Consider the following 27,436-nt stretch of genomic DNA (forward strand, 5'->3'; position numbering starts at 1 on the left):
AAACTAGACACCAGAATACTCAGTACATTGAATTTAATCAGAGAGTACACACAGGATATGACATAAAACAGCAGTTTACTAGAATAATTGTCATCTGGGACACATGAAAATAATTTAGAAAATGGGCTAATGTCATACTCTCTGGCAATAGACTTCTTGGAAATATAGGCATAAAATCAGACAGACTTATGTATCATCTGGCTACCTTCCCTTGCCACCAAGCCAGCTTGAGTCAATAGTGTGTATCTATTTAAGCAGTAGACATGTCACTGATCAGTAAACTAAATCTCTAGGGAGATCATTTTATAATAGCCATAGTTAACTATTGATATTTGGTGCTTCAGAAGCAGAAGCACATCCCTTCCACTAGATGGAAACAGCACAGAGGTGCTTTGTGGGACAGTCCTGTAATTGCCAAAAATAAAAACACTTGGGTTGTCATGAGCTATTCTTTTACTCAATGACAGATGTGCACTTACACATATGACACTAGAAATTTTGAGATGGTAGAATTCTTAGGGAAATCCAAGTGTTCATCTGTATTTATGAAAGCAAAACCAGGTTAGATTCATTTTTTAAAATTGATTGTACTGACTGGCCTATGCATGGACTTTCTTCTTTTCAGTTATATGCTTACAAAAACTGTACATTACAAACAGTATAGAAACAAGCAGAAAAGAATGTGCCACACATCTTGAATAATTCTCTATATGCAGTAGAATTTACAGATATAAAAGAAAATACAGCCTACTCCTTTATAGCGCACAGTTATGGTTTTAGATACAATGTATCACTAGCAAGTGGTTGTGGCCACCAACTCTAGTTGTCCCCAGCAGAGAGAATAAGAGCAAGATCTGTTCGGTACAGCTTCCCTCCATCCGACAAGGCCATTATGTTCTTCTTATATGTAGTAATATTGTTAATATCCAACTCCTGTATGGGACATATAGATAGCATTGTAATCCAATTAAAGATGGACGTTAATTAACCACTGGCCAGTGATTAAAACTTGAGGAACTGTTTGCTACAGCAATCCATTAAAAAGAGATCTTTTATCAGTGTGAATAGTCAGCAGGTCATTTCTAAATCAAATCTGTTTGTCACAGTTTACTGATTTGTGCTGGACTCAATTTGACTTAAGAATTAAAATGGACTCCCGTGTTCTGAAAATTCTTTCAATACATTTCCACAACAGACGTGTGGTTGTGTCTGGGTAGTTTCCTAAAGTCTGCTTAAGAAATAACTGAAATGACTACTAAGTTACCTGTTTGTTCTTCTCGCACAGATCTTTCAGTAAAGCGTCCAGCTCATTTTCATCTATGTATCCGTTGCCATCCTGATGGAGAAGAAATGAAACAGTATACATTAGAAGTAACTAGAGCCCTCAGAAGAAAATCCTCGTCGGTGGGCACCTAACCTGCTGTGTTAGAGTAGAGCCCTTCACAGTTCCAAAATAGGTGAGCTTACGTTGTGAAACAGATTGAAAATTTCAAAGTATGCTCACATTCACTTATTTCACTTTATGTTTGAAGCATCTTCCATTGGAATAAATAAGTAAAACCAAATATATTCCTATGACAAAGGAGAACACTGTAGCTTGGGGAAGCTGTGGTTGGTTTAGTGTCACACCAGTGGGCAACAGTTACATAGAGTCTAGGTCCAAGAACAGAGAAATTAGAAGCCAAAAGCATGAACTAACAAACTCACACCTAATCTTTCCTCATATATGAAGTTCTCATTTTTTTTTAATGTGAGACACTTCTGTGGAATGTCTCCTTTAGCTTAATTTTCATTTAACTCTGCCAGAGAATACCATTATTATTTTCTATTTACAAACAGGATTGTGGCTCAGAGGGTTTAGGATCTTTATTCAGATCCTCACAGTGGCTTAGGCTAGTATATCATGTAATGTGAGACACACTATGCATGTTTTCTGTTGAATGAATGACTTGGTTGAGTAATTTCAGCTGCCCATGCTTTTTAAAAATTGTGAATCTTTAGTTTGAAGTTCTTATTTTCTTTGGTGAGTGCTTTCCAGGTTTTCTCCAGGGTGAAATTGTAGACAAGAAAAAAAATTGAGAAGGAAGTAATAATATGACTTTTAAATATAGAACATTCTTAATATAAAACATGTTGGTGGACTGAAGAGATGGCTCAGCGGTTAAGAGCACTGACTGCTCTTCCAGAGGTCCTGAGTTCAATTCCCAGCAACCACATGGTGGCTCACAACCATCTGTAATGGGATCCGATGTACTCTTCTAGTATTTGTCTGAAGACAGCTCTAGTGCACTCATATCAATAAAAATAAATCTTAAAAAAAATTGGCATTAATAAGTAAATTTAGTAAAATCATAAAATATAAAAATCTACATCTAAAAATAAAGTTCTCTTTCAGAACAGATATTAAAATCCTTTTGCAATAGTACTAAAAATAGAATAAACTGCTTAAGAGTAAACTTAGCAATGAAAGTAAAACACATGTACACTGGCAGTTGTAAAGCTCTGGTGAAAGTGATCAAAGACATAAGCCAATGGAGAAGCACCCGTGCTTATGGATTGGAAGACTTAATCTTGTTAAAGTGTTCATACTATTTAGTTCTAAAGATCAATGTAATCCCTTTCCAAACTCCAATGGTATGTTAGGAAGAAATATGAAAGATACAACAAAAATCATATATAATCTCAAAAAACCCAAAGCTGAAATAGTTTAGAGGGAAAAAAAAAAGGATGAAAATAGAGATGTCAGACTGGTAAGATGGCACAGCAACTAAGACACATTGTGTTGTGCTTCCCTGCACAAATGGATGAACAAACAAACAAATAAATAAACAAATGTTAAAAAGAAGCACCAGAAGTTTCTGATTTCAAAACAAAGTGCTCAGTTACAGTAACCAAAACAGTATGGTATTTACTTAGAGACTGATACAGAGATGAATAGAGACGAATAGAGATGAATGGAGATGAATAGAATAGAATAGAATATGAAGAAACTGGAAACATGTGTACACTGTTAATTGAAAATCAAAATGGTACAGCAATATCGATACACCAACAAGTTAAAAATAGAACTAACATGATATAAAACATCACAATTTTGTCCTTTTACCCAAAAGTTCAGGATCTCTTACAGGTATTAACATTCCATGTTCATTCAGTGTTTTCACAATAGCTAAGATGTAGAAACAGCCTAATGAAACATATATATATATATATATATATATATATATATATATGTATATATGTGTGTGTGTGTGTGTGTACAAATATATATATATATATACATATATATTTGTATGGAGATCATAAATACATATACAGCACAATATTATTCTGCATTTGAAAAGGACACTCTGTAATGTATTATAATGTCAGTGAACCTTGAGAACAGCAAGGTGAAATAAGCTTGTTAGAGGAGGGTTCTTATACAATGTTTCTAAAATAGTGAAACTCTTGGAAGCAACAGACCAGTGGATTTCAGGGAAGGGGGAAGTAGAAAATGGGAAGTCACCAATGAGTGTTCAGTCTCAAATGTATAAGGTGAGTTCTAAATAACTGCCATACAATCTTTTCCCTTTAGCTAATAAATACATGTCTTGAAACTATAAGAGGATAGATTTCATGTTAAATTGTTTTCATAATACTTTTTTAAGGAAAAAGGAAAACAATGCTTTTACCTGATCATATAACTCAAAAGCCTTATTGAACTCTTTCCCACACATTTTGATTCCCTAGGAGTCAGAAGAGAGGTTCAGTCAAAAAGTGATAATGTATTTCAGCTTGTTTCTCTTGACAAATCTGGGTTTTTACGGAAAATATAGAGAGAAGCCAACTACCTGAAATTTCAGAAGGAAATTTTCCTGCACTGGTAGTAACCTTTTGAGAGAGAGAGAGAGAGAAAAAAAAAAAACCCATTATGTTAATTGGTTGGAATTTTAGATGAGATTCTGTTTAAATAACATCTGTGCACTTCTGAAACTTACCTGGCCATCTCTGTCAGTTCCAGCTTTCCATCGTTATTTGAATCGAATAGTTTCAGCTGAAAGACATTGTTATTGTGTGGGACACTGAGTTATACATTATTGAATGAAGGAGACAAACATTCAAAAATCAAACATCTTGAGTGCCTGCAATGTAAGTACTCTAATACTGAACGACGTCCCCATCATGCTTTTTAAAAGGTTGTTTTTAAAGCACAAAATTCAACAAAAGCAGTAGGTAGATAACAAGACTAAGATATTTTGAATAATCTCAAATTATTTAATTTCCATTGGGTACTAGAAACTAAACAATATTTCCTAACTTTCTATTGCACTTAAGTCTCACATACTGAGATGCATGCAGACATAAATACATATACTTATTTGGGAAACATTCACATTTTTAGAAAGCAGTAAATATTGCTATAATGAAGGTAATGCTCATACTAAATATGACAAAAATACTTTAAAAATATATTTGAGAAAAAGTCCATGTTAAAGACAGTGCATGGAAGTTTAGAGAGTTCTTTTTAAATGAAAAAGAAAAGTTTGAGATGGTCTGAGAATTCTTTTTTGGAAGTTACAACTTTTTTCAGGGCTCTGTACTGACACAGCATTTTACAACCCACTGATGTAAATTCTAATATTGTTATACTGTCTACCAAGATACTGAACAACTAGATCACAGAGTTTAGTTGCCCATAGGGAAATGTTTCCTCACCTATATATTTAAATTTTAATTAGTTCTTGATTAATTGCTTCCTGGATTGGAACTGGTTTATGACATTTAATCAGATCCACTGGGCCAGACCAACAGGGGGAAGCTCCCATCTGAAGTTCCCAGCTTCACAGTCCTACCTGTAAAGGCGACTTTACTTTAAATAGAACCCCTTAAGATCGAGACAAATGAGAAAAATTGATAAATGTAGGTTATTGTCCCCTCCCCAAAGAGAGAAGCAAAGACAGCTTAGGTCTTGCCTTCATGATGCAGCAAGAATGCCTCCCACCTGTTTGATGCTACAGGAACAGATGGATCTGTACTGAGGGGTTAGAACACTAAATGTAAACCCCAGCAGCACTGATGAGAACAGAAACCTCTAGAGGACTGTTTCACAGGGCATCCCAAATCCAGATATAGCACATAAGTAATGGCTTATCATTTATTTACTTAACCCATGGGGTAAGAACTCATAACTTTTCAGTATATATAGAAAATATAAACATATGTGTTGTTTGGCACTGTTAAGCTTATGATGAGTCGAGATGAGTGAACCACCTACTTGAGACAAGTAACCTCATGCATGTTTATTTTCTCTAGAACCCCATTAATTTATTTGCATTAGACATCTTTGTTTATAGAAGTTCTGTGACTGTATTATTCAACTTTTATGACAAATACTGTTGATCCAATTACTAAAACATTGTGTAAGGTGTGTTTGAATCTGCTCATTCATAGCACGGATAAAATATTTTAAAATAATAAGAATTCATTTTTAATGATAAAAAAACCATCTTAAGTAATTTAATGAATAAAGTAATCACCCGTTCTTAAGCTCTTGAAAACTCTGTGTTTTTCTAAACTATGACAACAGTAAGTTCAGAATTTCTAAGACCAAAGGGTGTTGTCACTTATATTCTATGTATAGATATAATATGTATAAGCTATATAACTTAGTATTACAATTACTCTGGCTTTAAAGAAAGGCCATCTTTTGAGAGGTAAATGTGACATAGCTTCATTAGAAGTGCTGTTTTGTGGTTATGTGATGTGCAAGCTGTGGTTTATTTATTCCACCCTAGGTATTCTCGAGAGTTAGCAAAATCACAGAAAACATGCTCAATGAGTTCTTGCCCAAATCTCTTCTAGTTTAGTCTTACCATGAGGTCCGTGTACTCAGCTAGTTTTGTATCATCCACGGTCTTGTTTGCTTTCTCTAGTAGGTCCTTTAGAAAGTTCTGTTCAAAGAAAGAGCACTCAGAAAATTTCATTGATAACGAGTGTTTTGCAACAGAGTATACCTGGATGAATGCAAAGAAAACCTCTATGGTTAGAGCCCGGTGAGGAGAGGACTCTGAAAGTCAGGTGGTCATTGTGACCTCCCAAAATGAAGGGACTTGTGACAGGCACAGCACTTGCCTCTTCCTGAGACCCAGTGTGTCACAGAGTCACGTTGTGCTCTTATGATTGTAATTAAAGGAGAGTGCGGACTGTGTAATGTAAAAGGATTGGAATTAAAACTTAAAACATCACCACAATGGATGCTTCTCTTCACTTGTATTCCCGCAATCTTTCTGATAGAAGTATAAGGTACCATCTCTGTACCTCTCTAACCTGTGTGAAGAACGTTCAGCAATCTGGATGGAAATATGATACTAATTTAAATGTATTTCCTGCCATACCCTCACTCACTATAAGTCTGCAGTGAGTGTCCATTCCCCAGATGGCCTGGTAGTTAGCTTTTAAGTATCACAGTACGCACAGAGTCTTTGCTCCAAGGCTTCCACTGACTGTACAAAGTACAACAGTTGGTAACATCAAATTCTTGAGGGACATGTGAGTCATATTATAACGAAGATTAATGTGGGAAAGGTGCCAGTGACTATTAACAGTAGGACCTAGGGAGCACGTTTAATTTTTGTTTTATAGCGATAAAAATTAAATAAAAGCTTTGCCAAAGCTTGCTATACAAATGTCAGTGTGAATTCTGAGGGATGTAATAGCCTTTCGTTTCCTGCACGGATGTTCATTTGCCACTCTTTCTTTTCCTCAGAAAATGAATTAATGCAGCTATGAAAACTGAGCAGACCTGTGCCCAGAAAGACCTGGAGGGCCATGTTTCTTTGGCATCTTTGACCATGATCCAGCTCCTTCCTTAAAGAGAACAATCTCTGCTGGGCAGACTTTACTTTTTTTCTGAGGAAGGGCTGCTTCCTGGTTTGATGCATTTATTTTCTCTTTGAACGTTCTGCTTCAGATCCACAGTGAAATCCATAGAAAATTCAAAGTTATCTGGTGGCAGTGAGATTTATTTTTGAGCTTTCTGAGGCTTTTTTTTTGTCAGAGATTAATTGGGTTAAATAAAAAGCCTCATCAGACAGTGAAAATGGTGGTCACAAAAATAGCCTTGGAGAAACCTTGGGACACTAGGATTCAAAGTCATATCTGAGAGCAAGTGATGTTTTACTCTGTTATGAATCTTAAAATTAGCTTTCTCTCCTTAAAATTAGCTTTCTTGAATTATCCATTAAAAAAAGAATGCCAATGTGTCTTTAAAATTCTCCAGGGAGGAGGTCTGCTATTTAGAATTTCCTTTCTTGGGATAAAATTTAGAACAAAGAACGAGACTTTGAGAATATTTTGAGGTCAGAATTGAAGTGAGCTAAAGTTTTCATTATGTACCGTGATCGTTTAGTCTAAAAGAATAAAACCACAATAGCTTCCCTGGCAGCTTGTGGAATTTAGCGACAGAGCAGTGTTTCCAAAAGACATTGCTTTCAGGAACTTTATGTTAAAAGTGTTGGCACTTTAAAGAGGCTGCAGCTGAATTTGTTATAGCAATTTTACAGTGGTTCAAACGAACCAGTCTAATCTCTAAACTCCTATCCTTAAATCATGTTGGCGGATGATTAGAAAAACAATGCCCCCATTTTTCCACAAAGCAGAGCAGAAGCAGCTCACAGTGGGTGAAGCTTGAGGCACATGGTGCCGTAGAAAAACCACGTTTATTGATGTTGGCATACACTCTAGGGCCAAGCCTAGGTTTCATTCCTAGGCAGCGGTGTCATTTTGAAAAGTTCTCCAGCCATTCTGAACTTCCGTCTCTCCATACACTGGGAGTCATAATGCGCTGCTTGGCAAATTTTCTGAAGAATAAAATCTGAGATTCAATTCAGATGCAGTACTATGTCTGTGACATGGAAGGCACATGTTCTCAACAATATTAATTTGCTTCCCTTTTAAAAATGAAAAAAAAATGTGTTTGCGTATGCATGTGTCCGTGTGATGGTGCACAGGTGCTATGGCACGTATGTGCAGATCAGAGGATGATTCTCCTACCATTTGGGGCTCAGGAGATCAAAGTCAAGTTGTCAGGCTTGCCAGTGCCTTAACTCCTTGAGCCATCTTGTTAGCCCCTGCTACCACTAATCACTCTGTATTCTAAAGTTAGAGGACGTAGGGCCTTTCTGACTAAGAAGTCTTCCAGTTGGATGGAGAGAATGAGGTAGAAGAACTGCTCCCATTCCAGAATTGAGTATAATATTCTTTGTTATGCTTTCCATTTCATAGAACAGTGTGCAGATCTCACTTGGACTCCATATCATACCTGATACCATGGTATCTCTACCCCTTCTTTGAACATGGGAAACAGTAGAATCACGTGGAGATTTGTCCTGAGGTTACATTTGATTCAGACCTCTTTTCCTTATGTCTCTCTCTCTCTCATGTGTCTTCTCATTACTGAGGCATTGTATCATGTGATGTATGAACTGATGGCTTTATTTTCCAAGTTTTAGTTTCCCACAGTTTGTATAATTTATGTTGTTAATATATCTGAGGCCTTTGATGAGGATGGGTCTGGGATTAAACATTTCAGCCCCATGTCTCCTTTCTGTAGGGTCTTCATTAGGTTTCTCAATGTTTTACAGGCCTTTCGTCACTGGGCTGATGCTTATGTCACATAGTAGATGCAAAGATGAAATAAATATGCATAAGGTACAACACGGGTCTCTGTCATTTCTCTTTGAAAGAGAAACCTATTTAGGCGTTCAAGTTATAAAATAAAATTTCATGCTGGAGAAATGGCTCAGCCATTAAGCTCACAACCAGAAATGTAAAATAAAATTTCAAATTTCAACGGAGAGTGGTAGTGTACTCAGCTGGCATAGTTAGCTATTCTAGCTGTCTCTGTATGTATGACAAACACCCATCTAGCTTATGTAACAATGTCGGTACAGTACTAATCTCTCGCACAGATGAACAGAATCTCAAGAAGCACTTGAAGTCTGTCTTTCGATCTGGTGTTTCATTAATGATGCAAAGAGTGGGTGCAAATGTGCCACTGCTCGTAAGTTCCTTTTGTAGGAGTTTTTTAAAAAGACCCGAATCCCCTTAGCAGTCGTGATTGCATCTGGAAGGAGCCTGCTGAGCCTTGGCTTTGATGTACTCACCTTAAGTTCCTCAGTTTCTATGAAGCCACTGTGGTCAGTATCATACTTTCTCCAAGTCTGTAAGAATTTCAGAGATGGAAAGCGGATTTAAATAAATCAACAAAACCCAACAATTTCCTTACTCCCAGGGTCTTTCTTACAGGGAGGAGGATTTTTACCTTCATGAATTCCTCGCAGGACTTCAGTTGCTGGCATCGAAAGAGCAGCAGGAAATTCTCTTCTGTGGGTAAGACGTGAGCCAACTGGAAAAGATAGAAAAACAGACATGAGGAGCTTGGAAAGGGCCCGTGCCATGACTTGCTGTTTCAGCTTCACTTCAGCGTGCTCAGTGAGCAACTCTATTGGCTGAGAAAGTAGGCGCAGATAAGTATCAGCTGTCTAGGAGAAGAGAGGACACGGTTCATTTTCCCTGTCTGGTACTTTGCTTCTGCAAAATTCAGAGGTGCATTTCAGTATCTATGGTCCTGAGGACCTGCATGCCTAGGAGAAGAGATGGCTGTACTGGACGGCATTTGATCTGCTGCCCATCCATGCAGATGCATGCTGCATAACCTCCAAACTACCAATCAGGTCTCGGTCCTTTTCGGGTGCACAGGATGGAACACAGCGTGGGTATAAATTTCACATGAAATGAGAAATTCTGAGATACATGCATAAGGTGGAAGGAAGGAAGAAAAGATTATATACATGTCTAATTCTGGAGAGAAACACAATGGAGAGGGGCCCAAGACAACTGTAGAACAGTAGGAAGAGGTAGAAAGGCACATCACCATAAAGAAGAAACCACGCAGTATCAGGGAACACTCTTAAACAGTGGTCTCTGCTTGAATCTGGGGCTCAAGTTAATCTTTGATCTCCACTGCATGATTCTGTGACATTCTCCCTTAGATCTCATTCTATAATCTGACACCTCTTCCTCCATTTCTCCTTTTCCTCCATCTCTGACTCCTTCCCTCCTTCCCCCCCTTCTCTGCCCTTCCTCTCTCTCTCTCTCTTGAGGAGTAAGGAGCCACAGAAACCATTTTAAGACTAATATAATCTATTGCATGTAGAGAAGTAGGGAGCTGGATTGATGGCCCCATTGCTGATGTGACTTCTATTTCTGGCTCTGCTGCTAATGAGCTGTGGTCCCCAGCAACTTCCCTAGCTGCACTGGCCCTCCAGTACCTTCATCACGAGAAAAAGAAGGTGAAGGAGAAATGACTGTCGTAGGCTCAAAATATGTGCTGTGGAATGACTGACCCTTCATCATTAACGAATAAATCTTCACATACAACATTTGACTGATTTTCAGCAGTGGTTGAATGCCCTGAAGTACAGACATGACCCCTTAGCCTTGGTACTTACACTTTAAATATCTAAGATCAGAGCTACTTAAACTTCTTCCATTCATAGTCACTTTGCTCCTGAGAATGTTTTAAGTGATTCCAGGCAGGTATAATATTGATGATGATGATGATGATGATGATGATGATGATGATGATAATAATAATAATAATATAATAATTATATATATTTGTACAGTTACTGATCATAAACCATAACAAGTTAGTTTAAAATCATTCTTTTATATAATTTTACCATTTATTAAAGATGAACCTAAATTGTTTTTATATAAAGGTTAAATCTCTGCTGGATGTTTGATACTGCAGAATGTAGAACATCTTCAGTCTCTCAGTACTGATCTGTCTGTAGCAATTCCTTAAAGTACAATAAAATTGTCAGGGCTGTGAACAGTATTTTATAAAGATATGTAGTATAAAATGGCACAACCATGTTTTTGCAACATCACAGATATTGTTGAAAATTCTGTCCTAATCCCAGGCCAGAATCCATCCAACAAAGTCTTGTGAAACTCAATTCAACACTTCTAAGAGAACATTTTAAAACTGAACCTTGTAATACAATACACAGATACATAAATTTGATGCATGTTCGGGAAAGACAGAAGGAAGATATTAGAAGTCTTTGCTTCCCATGATTAAACTATTATGTTTATCCAAGAAGCAGAAAACTTCATATGTTGAGTAAAACGGCTGAAATTCACAGCGTGTCACAGTGATAGCTGGGGCGTTTCAGGCAGTGTTTGCAGCTGTTGCATGGAATGGCGCATGTGTGGTGCCAGGTGAACACATGTGCTCACACCCAGGGTGCAGTGACACTGTGCATGGCAAGTGTACCAGAACACCCGGGATTCATTATGCTTTTAATTTTTAATTATTCTTTATGTGAATTCAGAAAACTTTTACTGTTGCCAAATTGTTTGTGATCCCATATGGGTCGTTAGCTACAGTTTATAAAGCTGGGGTTGAAATTAATATTAAGGTCATAAGATGTCCTAAGTGTTCAACCAAGTAATGGGCAAGATCATAATGCCCACTGAAACGTTTTCCAACCTTTTAGGCCCATTGAGGTTTGAAGTTTAATGTACAATGTCGTTTCACTTTATGGGTACATGAACTGTATATGACATTTAAATTATCTTGCTTTTCAATCTTTGAAAAATGGCTGAAATTTTAATTATGTTCATAGCCTTTAAATATGGCATATGATAAAATAATGTAAAAGACAAAAACAAATAAACCTTGTTACAATATTGAGTAGCGATCCAATCAGAGAATATCTTAACTAGAAACAAAGGCCACTAGTCTGGGTACATGATAAATAATGTGGATATATATATAACAATATATATATAACAATATATATATATTGTTATAATATATATATAATATAATATATAATATAATGTTGATATATATATATATCAATCTAAAAGAAGAAAATAGGGCTTTAAGATTTGCCAGTAATTTTTGAAATTAAATCAGGTTTTGGTCCATAAATATATTTATATAACCATGGTGTGAGATTATATATAAGTATAATATATAATATACATAGTAATATATAGTATTTTATATATATGTATATATATACATATATATATATATATATATACATATATATATATATATAAAATTTCAGGCAGCTCATTACAACATTCAGGTCTTGTCTGTATAGTTAATTTCTTTTTTTTTTATTTAATTTCTTTGCCTATAAAATTCTGCCCATTAGAAATATTACAGTTCAATATAATTCAAAGCCCAACATTTGAATTGAGATACAAATTGAATGATCTGATCTGGTGACTTGCAGACTCTGAAACTCAGTTATATCTATGGCTGTTAATAACTTAAGTGTGCAACACACTTCTTGTTTACAATAGTAGGATGCGTTGGTTGCCCCTTCACTCTTGGAATGCAAAGGACACGTTTGTTGGTGATTGCTACCAGTGGCCATGAGAAGCTGTGCTTCCTTCCACTCAGGAAGATCTAGAACTCATCTTCCTTATGAGTTTTCCTTCCCTCTGAGCCTGTATGTGGGCCACTAGTAGAAAGTGGTTATAAATGACTTTCATTATTAAAGAAGCATAAGTTAGGCCCAGAAAGCAGGTCTCCACTGAAGCTACGGGGGAAGAGAAGAGAGAGAGAGAACTGCGGGCATAGAGCGGGTCTTCAAAGAGAGAAGAACACACCGAAAGCCCAGTGGAGAATACTGAAGGCATTCTGCAGAATGCTTCTTTTATAACTTCAAATGATGCAAGGCGGGAGGAAAGATTTGTCCAGGAGAGGGGTGAGAACAAAGAAGAAACAACATAGACATCCTAGGTCTTAAAGAACAAGGGACTAGCTGAGTGATGAGATGAGTTGACCAGGGGAACTTGGTAAGTGTACATGTTAGGAGGTTGTACGTAAAGATGGAAGTCTGTTCATGTTATGTCACAGCTGTGGTTAACATATGCACTCATTTAGGAAAATGGAAATAATCAATCTCAACTCTTCACTTACTAATATGTAACTTCTAATGTTTTGAAGGGTTCTTTCCCAGTTCACTTCAAGAACTCTGGAAGTGTTTTTGTCTGCATTTTATGCCCAGAGACCAGCTTATCAGGTGCCTAGGATACATGCTTGTGATTTTCTTGATGATTTTTTTTTTAAATTAGAAATACTTCATTGATATGATATAGAGTCAACATCCTCTACTAATATAATTTTCTATATTGCTTGAATTTCATAGAATATATGTTGTCTTAAACTAAAAAAATAGTGATTTCTCTTAAAAGTATACTTCTGAAAATCCACCATCTATTAAAAAATTAAAAAAGTAAAAGAATACACAAGTTAGTAAGGATTAGCAAGGTTAGGGAAATTCACCCATCTTTGTGTTACAAAGTTTGTGTAACTCATTTAAAGATCAGAGAGTTCTAGAATGTCACATATAAAGAGACTCATAGTCCTTCAGTTCTTCCTCCTTCTCTTCCTGTCCCTCCTTTTCTTCTTTCTCTGACATTTACCCCTCTCCTTCTTCTCCTTTTTGGCTTTTCTAGACAAGGTTTCTTTGGGTAGTCCTTGCTGGCATCAAACTTAGAGATCCGCTTGCCTCAGTCTCCAGAGTGCTGGGATTAAAGATGTCTGCCACCACACCTGCTGTTCTTTATGGATTTATATTTTTTTGTACATGCTGTTTTAATCTTAATTATAAAAATACTGATTGCATCTATATACAAACAGTTTTAAAATCTCACTAAACTCATTATAGTACTATCTTATTTTTTTTTTAAATGAATTTTACTCATATAAACTATCATTGTAAGGCAAAATAGCCATTTAAAAAGCAATGCACGTGTCCGGATAATATGTGCCTGAGGTGAATGGAAAGACTTCCTTTCAAGGTAAATTCTACACTGTGGCAGTCCTGTGTTTTCTGTTGCTCTCTGTGTCAATGCATACAAGGCATTATTCAAATTTCAGACAGGAGCATGGGGATTCTCCATCTATAGCAGCTAAGACAATGTCTAGGATATGCCAAAGGTCTCTCACAGGATGTTACATAGGACCACTTTATTCTCAAATTTTCTAAATCACCATGTCCACAGAAGTCCTGATGGGAATTTCAAGATTCTTGATGATTTTTTAGTTACGAGGCTACCTGCTCTCCCTCTTGCGGACTCCCCAATCTTTAATGTGGGTTGGCAAAAAAAGTAGAGTGAATCAAAGGAATGAACAGAAAGTAAGACTAAGTCTGTAGGAACAGGTGGAATTTTCTAAGCCCTTGCTTATGGAATTGGTTGCTTGGCACTGAAAGTGGAGAAGCAAACTTTTTCTGGTTGCCTGTCCTTGAAGATATCATCTACATTTTACTAATGCAAAAAATGATGTTAGCTTTGTCTAGAATCAGATGTAACCACCCCCTACCCCGAGCTGGGATTAAAGATGTGCACCACCATACCCACTCTTCTTGATGGACAGTATAAATGTATATAGATGTATTTTTTTGTGCATGCTGTTTTTAAACTTACTTATAAAAATACTGACTGTATCTATATACAAAGCATTCTTTTAAAATCTCATTAAACTGTTAACATTGGTCATTATAGTACTAACTTATTTAACAAACAAATGATCTTTATGAATTTGTTAAAAAAAAAAAAAACAAATGAAATTGCTGATGTTCCCTTGGACATAATTAATATTGTTATTTGGCTGGGGAGAGTGGCTAGTGTGGATATTGGGAGATGCTGCCCTGAGTTGTTTCTGGTTCAGGAAGTATTACTGAACAATCAACTGTCCCATTGTGGAAGTGTTTGGGCTGAAGACATCTGCAGATCCAAGAAGGCTGTATCTCATGGATAATCCACACAGGAGTATAAAAACTCTTACTCAAAATTTAGGAAATCTCTGAAGGGACACCTTCACTTCAGAGCTCACTACAGAGGAAGTCTTCATTAAACTTTGTTTGTGAGGGCCCTACATCCCTCCGTGCCTAGGCCGACTGTTTTTGCTCTCCCAAATATTTCGTAGCAATCCTCTTTGTAACAATTGCACTCAGGTCTGTTTCCAGGGAACTCTGCCCTAGCAAGATTTTGACTTGCAGGCTTTGCCATCTCCCTTCATTCCCTAGCATAATAAGGAGCTTTTGCCTTATGCTTTAGAGAAGGTCGGAATCCTAGCCATGCCTTGTCTGACTGCTAAATTCTAGGTCACTATGTTGATTTCTGGTGATTGTTTCATAGTCCCCCCTCCCATAGTAAGACTCTTACAGGAAAACAGATGATTTAAAAAATCCCTTTTCATAACAATTTTTAAGCAAGACATAGGCACAAAAATAAAGCAAAATACTACATACTGGAAGAGAAGCCACAGATGGTGACTTCATAGAGAGACAAATAGCTGAGACAGATACATCAACATGCAAAAGAGCAGTAGTCATCACATTTGAAGACAACTCTGGGACAGAGCATTCTTCCTGAGCGTGTTAGACAAGCATTCAGTTTTACATTTGAAGAGCCAAGTAGGGTTTTTTTCCCGCCAATAAGAAGTAAATCCAGGGAATGTGGTAGGTAAATAATCATGAACTTAAAAATATTTGAGTTTAATAAATCGATTTTAATAAATTATGTGAGAAGGGAAAGAAGTTTTGACATTTAGGACAGTAGAGTAGGTTTTTTTTAGTAGCTTATTTCTGTATTTAGTAATAATGCCAACTGTGCAACCTAGGTTTTTATAGTATTCTGTTTTTATAGTATTCTGTCCTGAATTATCTCGTTTGGCACATGCTCATAATAGACATATGAAGTTAGTGCAGAGTCATGTTTGCCCATAGTCCAGGAAACAGATGTTCTGAGACTATTTATATAACATGTAGCTTGAGGCACTTTTTAAGTCAGATAATCTAACTTTTTTTTTTTTTGATTTTGAGACAGTTATCCCTTACCATCAGCACCCTATATTCAAAAAGTGTTTCTAATACACCATTTAAGTGTATCTAGAACAAATTTTCAAACCTGATTTTGTCATTAATCATTTTCCAGCATTCTAAAGTAGATAAGTAGTCTGGCAAGAAAAATAACTTTCATCTCGCGTAAGTGTATAAGCTTAATCCCACCTTGGAGGAGAGTAGGAAATGGCTGGAGGAGTTTCTGCTTCTCTTCAATGGTTGTTACAGTTTTTAGATTAAAATAGCTTTTAGATCTATTTTTTTCAGTGTATGCACTGACCTGGACAGATGGAAACACTAAGCCTAGAGAGGTTGATAGGCTCCCACACATTGCCCAAGGGAACAGAGGGAGCACTTAAAGATTTGACATCTAGCAAAAGGAAATATCTGTGTGTACTTCTTGGGAGACCTAGAGGAAAGAATTCTGTGACCTGCTAAATCATTCGGCTTTCCTACTTAAGTATTTGAATGGGTTTTCTTAACATCAGCACTGTATTAGTATGAATAAATTTAGAATATTTCTAACAGCAATGGTATTTGTCAAATTATCTCAAATTTTCAATGCTTGTCTTTTGCATTTATACTTACAATTTTGTTATTACTGAACCACCTTCATGTGAATTTTAACATCTACTAAAGTCATTAAATTGCCAAATTCAGAATATTAGACATACCAACCTTTCTTTCTCTTTAACTTGTTTAGGTAAAATGCATTCAGTGGAAAGTGTCAGTCTATGTATCAGGTCAGAACATTAAAAATTAGGTAACATATTTCTTTTTAAAAATTCAATTGGGTGGTGCCCTCAGGGAAGCAGAATACTGCATGCATGTTAATTTACTTTGGTTAGACTTCAGTGAGTCCTGGTCTAAATTAAGTGAGCATTATACACAAGCTAGTTGAACCTCTTTCTTCTTTGAACACTAAGGTATCGTGCAATTGCTAGGAGAAAGGGGATTGTAAGACATTTGGGAAACATGGGGTTTCGTGTTCTCTTATAGCTAGGTAGGCTTTTTATATTGGAGTGCCTCATTATACACAGGAAATCTTAGCAAGTAATATCACATATCAAATTGGACACAGGATGAACAACTTTGTGGTGATGCTAGAGGGTGAAATGAGAGCCTACATATCCTCCACCATCTCCCTGTTTTCTTTATGTTTCCTGTAACATTTTACTCTTTTTTCCAAGGATGCAGCAGGACTTATTTTCTCTCAACTCTTACTTAGCTACCCTGGACATACGCTATAAACTACTGCAGCAGTCTTTTTCCTGTCCTCCCATTTAAAATTTCTCTTCTCTTTAGATAATTTTGTTCAAGTTGCCTTCTCCAACTCTTGGCTAGTAACTGTTATGAGTTCTCACAAGGTACAGTGCACAGTGTCATTAGGTGATGCTGTTTGGCAGGTTTGCTATTTTCTCTCTTTCTTATCCATCTTGTTTTACTTCCATTTCTTTTTATTAATTCAAAAATCTTTTTGCATTCCCTCTAATAGTTATTATTTTAAACTTGTAGAGACTGTGTTTTATCATATCTTGAGACAATGCATTTGCTGGGTGCCAGCTTCTCATTGATATTAAAGTCCAAAATGGGTAGACTCTATCTTACACACTATAAACCAGATTCACTCATTTTACTTAATTAAAAATTCAATAAATTGTGAATAAGCTCCATGCGTTTACTACATAACCTCATATCTCCAAACAAATGACACAATAAATAATTGAGTCTATTAGACTGCTTTAAGGTGAAAATTGTTAAAATACAAGATTATAATCATCCTTCACCTAGAATGATAAAGTAGTCAAACTACAAAAGAATCAATTTAGAATAATAGTTTTGAATATTTATCTCCTCTTACGTTTGTTCAGAAACATAATTTTATTATTCTTGTCTTGATTAGTCAGCCTCTGTATCAGTTGTAAGTTCAATAACGATTACCTATTTATACAGTAATGAGTTGCACACAGGCAAAAGGGGAAAGTGTATGCTCCAGGGAGAAATTTTAATTACAAAGATAATAATAGTCTGCCCTTCCTTTACTCTATTTGTGGTAGGTGTTTAAAAATATGTGTATTTCACACTGGCACCACAAGTGTCCTGTCCTAATAAGATAAATTATTTGAAAACCAGGTTAAATCTTTGAATCTATAACTATTTTTGAAGGCCACAGCACTTCACAAATGAAGAGACCGAGAATATTTTATGAACACAATTATGATTTGTCATATTTCAAAATATGATTTTATTTATTTTTCTACATAAAGCTTTCTACCCAGTTTAAAAAAAACAGGCGGCAGAGCTAAACACAGCTAAGACTTCGCTGGTAGGAGTAAGGGAGTCCACATCTGTTTTGCAAATTGAGAATATAGATGGATACATAATTGATTTCCTTTCCTTGATAACTTATAGGCATAATAAGATGTCATTAAGAGGAAAAGTCATTGTCAAAAGGCAAGATTTGACAAGCACAGTTTTAACCTCTAGAGATCCAAATGTGTGCCTGCATACCAGAGAATGAAGTGTTCACTCACTGTAGGGAGTTTTTGTGCCTTTGCTAGGACATCTATCAACCTGAAATAGACTTTCAGAAATCAGCCAGGATGCAGTCTTTTCCCATAACAACTTAGTGGGGCTGAACATATTTGATTTGAAAATAATCACAGAGAAGTTTACACTGTTGAATGTTGGACACTGTGCTGGGGAGAAGGTGGAGGAGGCAATGAGAGTCTGCTTACCCAGAAGGTAGGACTTGCTTGGTCTACTAGGTCAGTGAGCAGGAATGTGAGAGAGATTTAGCATTTCAGTTCTAAGTCTGCATATTAGGATCCATTAAACTCCTCAGTCTCTTTTTAAGTCGCTACCATCTTTAATTTGATGTGTACGAAGTCAAGATGCTATATCACTGACATTGAATGACCTCTGCAGTTGAGTTATGTTTGACGTAAGATGACCTGATAAATTTTAAAGTTGATGTTCATTCATTCAATCAATCAAACAGATGCATACGTTTCTTACCTCTACAATTCCTATTTTCCCATCATCTCTCTGCCCATATTGATCCACAAATGTTTTCATCTCAGGTGAAAGCTCCTAAAATTATATAAAAAAAAATTACTTAAGATGTTAGTAAAAAAAAATTCTTATAATGATGTTAGTAAAAAAAAATTCTTATAATGATGTTAATAAATGACTGCAAAGAAAAAAAATTAAACATGAAATAGAATAGCTGTTACTGTATTTTAAAAATGTTTGCTTTGTGAAAGGTTATTTATTATGCTATATAGTCTTGTCTGATAGCATCTTCTTATTGCAACATTATGTCTTATCTAAGTGAGGTAGGAGTAGGCATTTGGTTCCAACAAGCAAAATACCCATATGTGAAAGAGCCATTCAGTTTGCAAACAATGGATCTTTCTGGCTTGAAACAGGTGTGCATTCATTAAATAAAATTAGAGAATTAAATGTTGGGAGAAAAGTATGAGGGGAGAAAATGACTGGGCAAATTTGTGTTTTCACTAGGAACATAAAAAAAAAATATTTCCAAGCTTCCCTTGCTTCTATTTTCCTCAAGATATTATTTTTTCCACCTATTTTTTTTTTTTTTTTGTATACTAAATAGTGCGTTGGCATGACTAAGTAAATGTTATTTTCTTCTTTGGCTTTCTCACCTCCATTGTGGTTATCTCTGTTTATAATCTCTTTACATATCAACATATTTGAGAGTTATGAACTGTAAGCTATTTTAAGTGGGTCTCAAACAAAGCCCACTTAAAATATCCTGTTACATGAACTGGTCTATTTAAAATAGGTCAGTTCTTACTACCTCCTTTTTTACCTCCTTCAGGAAGCAAATTGAGGTCTTAATTTTCACCTTAATGAACAAGATGGTAATGCCAAACACACAAGTTTACTGTAGGGATTGATAGCCAGTCTAATACAATGCAAGGGCCACATTGAAGTTCCAAAGCCAGGATTTACCCATTTGAAGCCATTGTAAATACATAGCAGAACTAAGGCAGAAAGCAGCAATAAATTGATTTAATTGCTCTGTGATCCTAAAAGAACCCTTCGACTATGGGTAATTTTCAACTTGCATTTATTAAATTTTGGTTCAGAAGCAATTACAAGGAAATGAAAGTGTGTAGCTCAGCAGTGTCAAGCGTGGGAACATCAGCCCCAGACCTTTCACACACAGTTGTAAGTGAACAAAAACCAAAGCCTTTACTTTTAAATATTAAAATTATGGAATACTACTAGCTCACGTAGCAGACTTGATATTTACCTTGGGACGTTTCTGGGTAGCAACTGTGTTGCAATCTATGTTTTAAATAATGAGGAGCGTGTCACCATCACCACCATCACCATCATCATCAATTGCAGACTTATAAAGATGAGTATAAATGTAAGGACGACACATTGTTCAGTGCAGAAGGGTAGTGATTTTGGAAACAGGACACTGGGCTATCATATTCACTTGGTGAAAATGAAAACATTCACATTAATAACGTGGTGAGTCAAATCAATGTTCCTCTCTGGCCTTGTCAGTTAGGAAATGAGAAGAAGTCTGGTTTATCAGCTCAGCATATGTATTTTTTAATAGCAAAGAAACAAATAAAAGTAGATTTATGGCAATAGATCACTAATTTGAATAAAAATGTATCCGATATATATGAATTCTTTCTCTAGATCTTAATTTAGATTTTTAGTTAGCCAACCAAAGCCTATTATGTAATTCAGAAGAAATACTCAGGTATCAAGGTACTAAGCAATTTGATATGACCATATGCTTGTATGAAAAATTAATATTATCAAATTATAATCTAATTAGACCTTCTTATGAACCAAAATTAGATTCTAGGGAGCAGAGAAAAAAAAAAGCTCTAAATTCTATAACTTCCACCTGAACTTTTTTAAATAAAAAGGAAAGTATTAAAATGAGGAGATGAAAAACACAGATCTCATGAATACTTGTATTTAGAGAGTAGAAGTAAATTTCAATATTAAAATTGCTTCTGGAAGATTAAAATATGATCACTTAGCTTTTAGAAGCATCCTCCAAGGCTGTAATTACAATTTCTATGAAAAAATAAGACTTTCCATATACATTTAAATGAGGAAGAAAATTCCTTCTGTCTTATCAGCTAAAGATCCATGAACTATAGTGATATTAGTACACAAATTTATTTGCATGCTAATGCATAAGGGGAAAAGAGGGCAAAGTGCACAGTAGACATTTTATTTGATCTTATTCTATTACACTTTAGATTACACGATATTAAATCTGAGTAAAACAATACCCAGAGCATGATCTGGTTTAAAGTCAGATTGGCATGATTTTAGGAACTTGATAGACTGCATGTGATATATCAGAGTGCATTTATAGCTGTATGGTGACTCTTTTTGCTGTTGTATAAGGATATCCACTATATAATTCTCACCATAGACAGAAGAACAGCAAAAATCTCACAAACAAACTCAAACCAACGCAAAACAAAACAAAACAAAAAAAACAGGTCTGTTTATATTCCCCCTCTGGGTCTGTCTCTGTCTCTGTCTCTGTCTCTGTCTCTGTCTCTGTCTCTCTCTCTCTCTCTCTCAAACATACACACACAGCAGTAGAAATGGTGGCATGCTGTATAATATCTAGGGATAATATGTATATTATCTTTATGTAAACATTTCTTGGTAATTTTAGTTCAAAAGACCAAAGGCTATTAACATGTATCTACTCCATATTCAACCTTGCTTTCTGAAAAGTAGTCATATGTAAATGCCAACAGACCTGTAAATTTCTCAACCTATTCTTTATACAAACATCTCATATGTTTAAAGGTTGGTTGGGTAGATTTTATTTTTACATTGACATCATCTTTTCCCAACAAATAAATTTGGCCCAAAGGAATTAATTCTTAAACAATAATTATAATTTATTTAACCAATGACTTATATCAAAACCATAGCTTATTTAAAAACCATCACTAATAAGTTTCTCGGCAGATTTTTTTCCTTTCTACAATATATGACATTTTTACAATGCTTTGTTTTATTGATTTCTTAATTTGGGGGTTTCTCTCCAATAAAAATGAAAAAACCATTTCTTGCTAAATTCTCACTCACAATTATTACAAACTGGTTATCTTTTCTCAGGAATAAGGGTCAAGGCAAGCTGTAGTCTCACCCCTCCCCCGCCCTGTTCCCAGCTACACTGACTTCGCAGCAGAAATTGGCACTAGAACTGCAGATCTGCTCCTGACCACCAAGGGGCAGGAATGTCTTTCTACCCCTTATTTATCGTCTAGAAAAGAGAAGTTAGAAATCACACAACCAACTCAGTGGTAGAGGTAGGGATCTGTCGAAGGGTCTTGCACATCGATATTTCCTTTTAAGACCTATTAAGGAAAGGAGGATTTTAGAATATATATGACTGATTTAAGACAATAGGGATTTTCTCTTTAGACATCCCCCCCACCCCCAAACACATACGCATACACATACACATTACACCACACACTTTTTGTCCTGACGCAATTTGGAAATATGTTCTCCCTCGCCTTTCTTAGTAAGTAAGCCTTTACTTTCCCCCACAAAACCTCTTTTATGAAACGCAAGAATAGGTATGTCTTGGAGTTGAAGGGTCCTGCACAAACCCAAGCCTACCAATCCAGCCTTCTTTCGCGCCTGCAGAAGCTCCTGGATCAAGTTCTGCAGCTCCTTTCCTTCCAGGTAACCACTTCCTGAAAAGACAAAGAGACACCCAGGTGTCAGATGTCTCTTTCTAAGTTTCTTCTCGGTTATTTCCAGGACAGGCTTCCTGGGAGGCTATGTAGCCCGAACACCGATTAATCAGCAATGGTACAGTCGCGGCAGCGCTTGGCTTCCGAGGTGTAAAACTTGAATGGCGTAGAGTGCAGGGGTGCCGGGGATGGTGTTTGAAACTTTTGAGAGACAAGGTTTCCCAATCTTTGCTTCTGTCCTACCATTACCGTTCCTATAAAGGTGAACGCTTACAGCATGGGGATGGCGTACATACAATGTAAACTTCCAGGATGCTGGGTCAGCAGTCGGGGGTGGGGGGGAAGACAAGATTAGGCAGGGTGATGGAAGACGGAAAAGAACAGAAAAGGGTGGTTGAGATAAAAAACTACAGTGGAAGGAAAGAGCAGGGAAGGAATGGGGACGGGTCTTGAAAGGGTTAAAAAAAAGAAAATAATCACCATCAGCGTCGAAATGAAGCCAGATCTCAAAAAACTGTGATGCTGTGATCAGAGATGACTGCAGGTGGGATTCTGCCATGGTGCAGCGGCTAGTTTGAGAGAGCGCTGAGCGCGAACCTCAGGGCGAGAGGGCGCAGGCTAAGCTGGGCGCGGCGCGGCCGGGCGCTGTCCGCGGTGCTGCTCCGCTCGGGCGTCCTCCGGAGTTCTCCGCACCCCGCACCCAGTTCTCAGTATTTATCCCGCCGGCCCCAGGCCGGGCCACGCCTCCTCCTGCCTCCCTTTCCTAGCTCCCGCCTCTTGCTCTCACCAACCTTCTTCCCCTCCCCTCCAGATTTCTCTCTTCCCTGGAAATAGCTGGAGCTGGAGTTTTGGAGTCTAGGAAGCAGCAGGTGGTGGGGATCCCTTGCTCAGACTCATTTCTCCTCACAACCCCCTGGTCCAGGAAGGCTTTTACTCCCGAGTGTTAGAGTGAAGCAACATACCTAGAATGGATTGATTTTTAGATGGAAGGGAAAGCTGACTGATAAACCACGTTAGTGGCGATTTTGTCTGCTTGTCACTTATCGAGGCAGTCCAGTTTGTTTGAACAAAATCAGACTGTCAAGTATTAGTTTAATTTGACTAATGCATACGATGGTTAATAACAACAATGCTTTATATTGCGCTAATGGAGACATCACGTGGCTGTTTAAGATGTGAGCTCTCCTTAGAGACAGGAAAATGCAGGATTCTGCTGGTTTTGTTGTTTCCTTATAAGCTCGAAGTAGAATTATTGGAACGTAGTAGAATTGATTTATAAGAATTTAGGATGTTAGGAAGGAAGTGATTTTAGCGATACTGTTAGTTACTTGCATCTTACAAAGTAGAAACTGAAAGAAATGTAACACCAGGCAAACCAGTGATTCAGTAGCAGCCCGTTCACTGATTTCACCAGCTACGCCTCTCCTATCTCTCTCTAGGTGAGGGATTTTTTTTTTCCAGAAACAGGAAATCACTAGGGGTGGGAAAAATATCCAGCTACATGTTCTAACTGGTATTTTAATATGACAAATGCTGCATTTTGGTTATCATTTATGTAAGTATTTCTAAATTAGCTAATTGTCAATCTTTTGAGGCCTTATGGTCTGCTGAAAATGAACCCTAAGTGTCTGGTTACGATAACACAAAAGCAAAGAAGTGTGGTATAAACTTTCAAAACGAGGTCATGAAGCTCCACATGTTTCGCCTGTGTTATAGAATATGGAAACATCCACATTTGTGTTTCCTCCAGTAGTGGGATTGTGAGACTCTCAGTTGTCTTCTCCATACAGGTCTTGTGGCAGTAATACTCTCAAGTTCTCATGGATGTAAGTTGTTTTGACTTTCAGCACCTTATCTGATTCTCACACAAATCTCAGGCTGATATACAAGAAGCAAGCCAAACACTGAGAGGATAATAAAGATACTGTTTTTACCTAAAAGGATTAAATGCATGTCCAGTTGTTTATATTTTCATCCATTCAGTGAACACTTACCGGCTTTTGGGTCAGGTACTCTGCTAGGTGCTGGAAGTGATGCAATAAAGAGTTTTTATCCTCATCTTCTTGAGGCTTAGTCTTACATTGATGGAGCCACATGAACAAAGGAAAAAAGGGCATTTTTGACCCAATACATGTAAGTTATTTTTGTGCCTATATCTCCTAATTTCCAGAGAAAACTGAATCTCAGCCTACCCAAGTCACATCCTTATATAAAAAAAAGTCCGTTCCTCAGTAGAAACATCATCCATCTTTTCTAGTGTTCCACTGTGACAAACAGCTGTACCAAATATCTTCAGATACTTAGTTTAGATATACATTATTTTTCTGGTCATAGGGTGCTATTGTTATAGTACAAAAGCATACATAATTTAAATTTTAAAGAACATCTCTAGGTTAGTTCTTCCAATTTGTATCAACTCAGATTAACAAGCAGTAAGCATGGCATCCTCAACATCTTTGAATGTTATAGTCTTCAATTTCTTAAATTTACATTTTGGCTTTCTAAGGTAATTTTTTTCCTGGATATATATATATATATATATATATATATATATATATATATATTATATATATACTATATATATAAATATATAGTATATATATATATTTAGCAGAAGAAACTTCATAAAATACATTTTTTCTTTTTAAAGTACTATTAGTTTTAGACTCTCATTTCAAATCAATATCTCTTTTTAAACATTTTGGGGGCTACTTCAAAATTAAATTCAGCTTAAGAACACTAAACAAGTGTGTGTTTCAGTTCTACAGCTCTGAAGTAACTTATGAACTATTTCTGCCTTCTGTCTCCTGACTTTTTCAGTTCATTAACCAGGATTGGGAGGGTGTTATTTCTCAAGTGTTCAGGAAGCTCTTTCACTTTCTAGGATTCTGGAAGAAGTACACACCCTTTGAATAATGAGATTGTTCCATAAGATTAAACTTTCCAAAAACATTGCAAAGCACTTTTATGACTTGCTTGGTAGGCCTCATTACCCAGCATTAAGGTGAATGAGTTCATGATCCCACATGTCATAAAAGGGAAAAAATATCTCCAGCACAATTAAATTCTTTCCCATTTCATTTTACTGAATTATTGCCTCTCCATTCAGACTCAGGCCTCGATTGGCAGTTCAAGTCACTGTGCCTATGGGAGAACCAGAACCTTTCAGGTTGAATGAATGCGTTCTTAGCCTTCAAACAGAAAAGAAAACGCTCAGATATTTTACTATGGGTTCAGGTACATGGAGGATTTCATCACACACTCTTATGAACCTGTCCACATATAGGATTTTTAATAGATTAATCAAGCCTTCTAGGGGAGAGATCCATGATGTCACCTACTAGTGTTTGCTGAAAGGTCCTACATTCCCCTTCCCCAGGAGCTGAAAGGTTTGTATAAATGTTTTGATAAAAGGACTCTATTCTTGGGCTACCTAGTTATCATGGGAAGTTCGTTTCATTCAGAGTGCTACCGTTTCTAAAAAGAGCTGATCGATCAAATGTAGGTTACACAGAAGAGAGCAAACACGCTTTGGAGCAATGGACGTAGATACATGTATGGGATTTAGAACATGAATGGGAACTAGTGGATTTAGATAGCAAAGTTTGGCTTGGAGGAGCTGCCCTCGTGGTTCTGTCAGGCTTACCCAATGAGACGGAGCAGACTGTACTGGAAGGCCATTTCACTCACTTGAGGTATCTTTTATAGTTTAAACAGACTTCTCACCTTCGCAGTTCTTCACAAAGATGAACACTTGTAGGAGTGGTTTGTCCCCACAGGTGTTCAGGGACACTCATTCATTCAAGCACTTCATTGATAATTATATAGAAACCAGGGGTTACAATGGTGAATGAGACAGAGTATTTGTGACACTCATTCATTCAAGCACTTCATTGATAATTATATAGAAACCAGGGGTTACAATGGTGAATGACATAGTGTATTTGTGCCCCTTTTGGCTTAAAGCTTAGCAGAAATAATGTAGAAATGAAGCCTACATGGTTGACTGGGACAAGAGTCACGAAAAGAATACTGGCTTGGAGGTGCTTTGACGGTACAGCCTCCTGGACCCCTTCCATTTCTTTAATTCTATAATTTTGTGGCTGCTTATTTTGGCCTATATTGAAATAAATATCATGAATGTGAACAAGAGATTTCTCGTAGGTATAGGTTACGGCCTTGAGAGGTAAATTTCTTTTTATTTTATTTTCAAAGATTTTTTTTTTTTATTTTAATTGTGGTGTCTGTGTGTGTGTGTGTGTGTGTGTGTGTGTGTGTGTGTGTATTTGTGTATGTGAGTGCATTGCCTACAGTGGTAAAGAAAAGACCTTGATCCTTTGGAGGTAGTTTCAGGTAGTTGGTGATTCATCTGAGATGGGTTCTAGCAACCAAACTTCAGTTCTCTGTAGTAAAGTTCATGCCTTTAATATCTTTCTGTCCAATAGAAATGCATTTCCTGATGATAAACTAGGACACTTACAGCAATTAATAAGCCATTTGGCCTCATTAATTTTATTCCTGAATTACAACGACTAGTAAATGTTACAAAGTACAAAAGCCATGTATTGTGTGTGTTTGGTTGTTTTAAACAAGTTTCTCTACACGGTCCTGGCTGTCCTAGAACTCACTCTGTAGACCACACTGGCCTTGAACTCCTAGAGAGTTACCTGCCTCTGTGCCAGCTGGGTTTAAAGGTGTGCACCACAAGGCCTGGCCCTAACCCATGCCTTTTAACTTCTCTTAATGGTATGCCCACCTTTAAAAAAAGAGACACAG

General features: G+C 36.7%; 1 protein-coding gene across 1 annotated transcript; it reads right to left on the reverse strand.

The window, feature by feature from the left end:
• Window positions 1–16: 16 nt before the first annotated feature.
• Calb1 (calbindin 1) lies at window positions 17–23,384 on the reverse strand. Its single transcript, XM_076924127.1, has 11 exons — window positions 23,141–23,384; window positions 22,584–22,660; window positions 18,942–19,016; window positions 9,305–9,388; window positions 9,147–9,203; window positions 5,856–5,933; window positions 3,981–4,036; window positions 3,834–3,873; window positions 3,675–3,728; window positions 1,265–1,336; window positions 17–933 (listed from the first exon to the last, which is right to left on the reverse strand). The coding sequence occupies exons 1-11, from the start codon at window positions 23,217–23,219 to the stop codon at window positions 820–822; spliced, it is 786 nt and encodes a 261-aa protein (XP_076780242.1). The 5' UTR covers window positions 23,220–23,384; the 3' UTR covers window positions 17–819.
• Between the last annotated feature and the right edge of the window lie 4,052 nt (window positions 23,385–27,436).

The sequence above is a fragment of the Arvicanthis niloticus genome, chromosome 25 (genome assembly GCF_011762505.2).
Source record: "Arvicanthis niloticus isolate mArvNil1 chromosome 25, mArvNil1.pat.X, whole genome shotgun sequence".
NCBI classification, from domain to species: Eukaryota; Metazoa; Chordata; class Mammalia; order Rodentia; family Muridae; genus Arvicanthis; species Arvicanthis niloticus.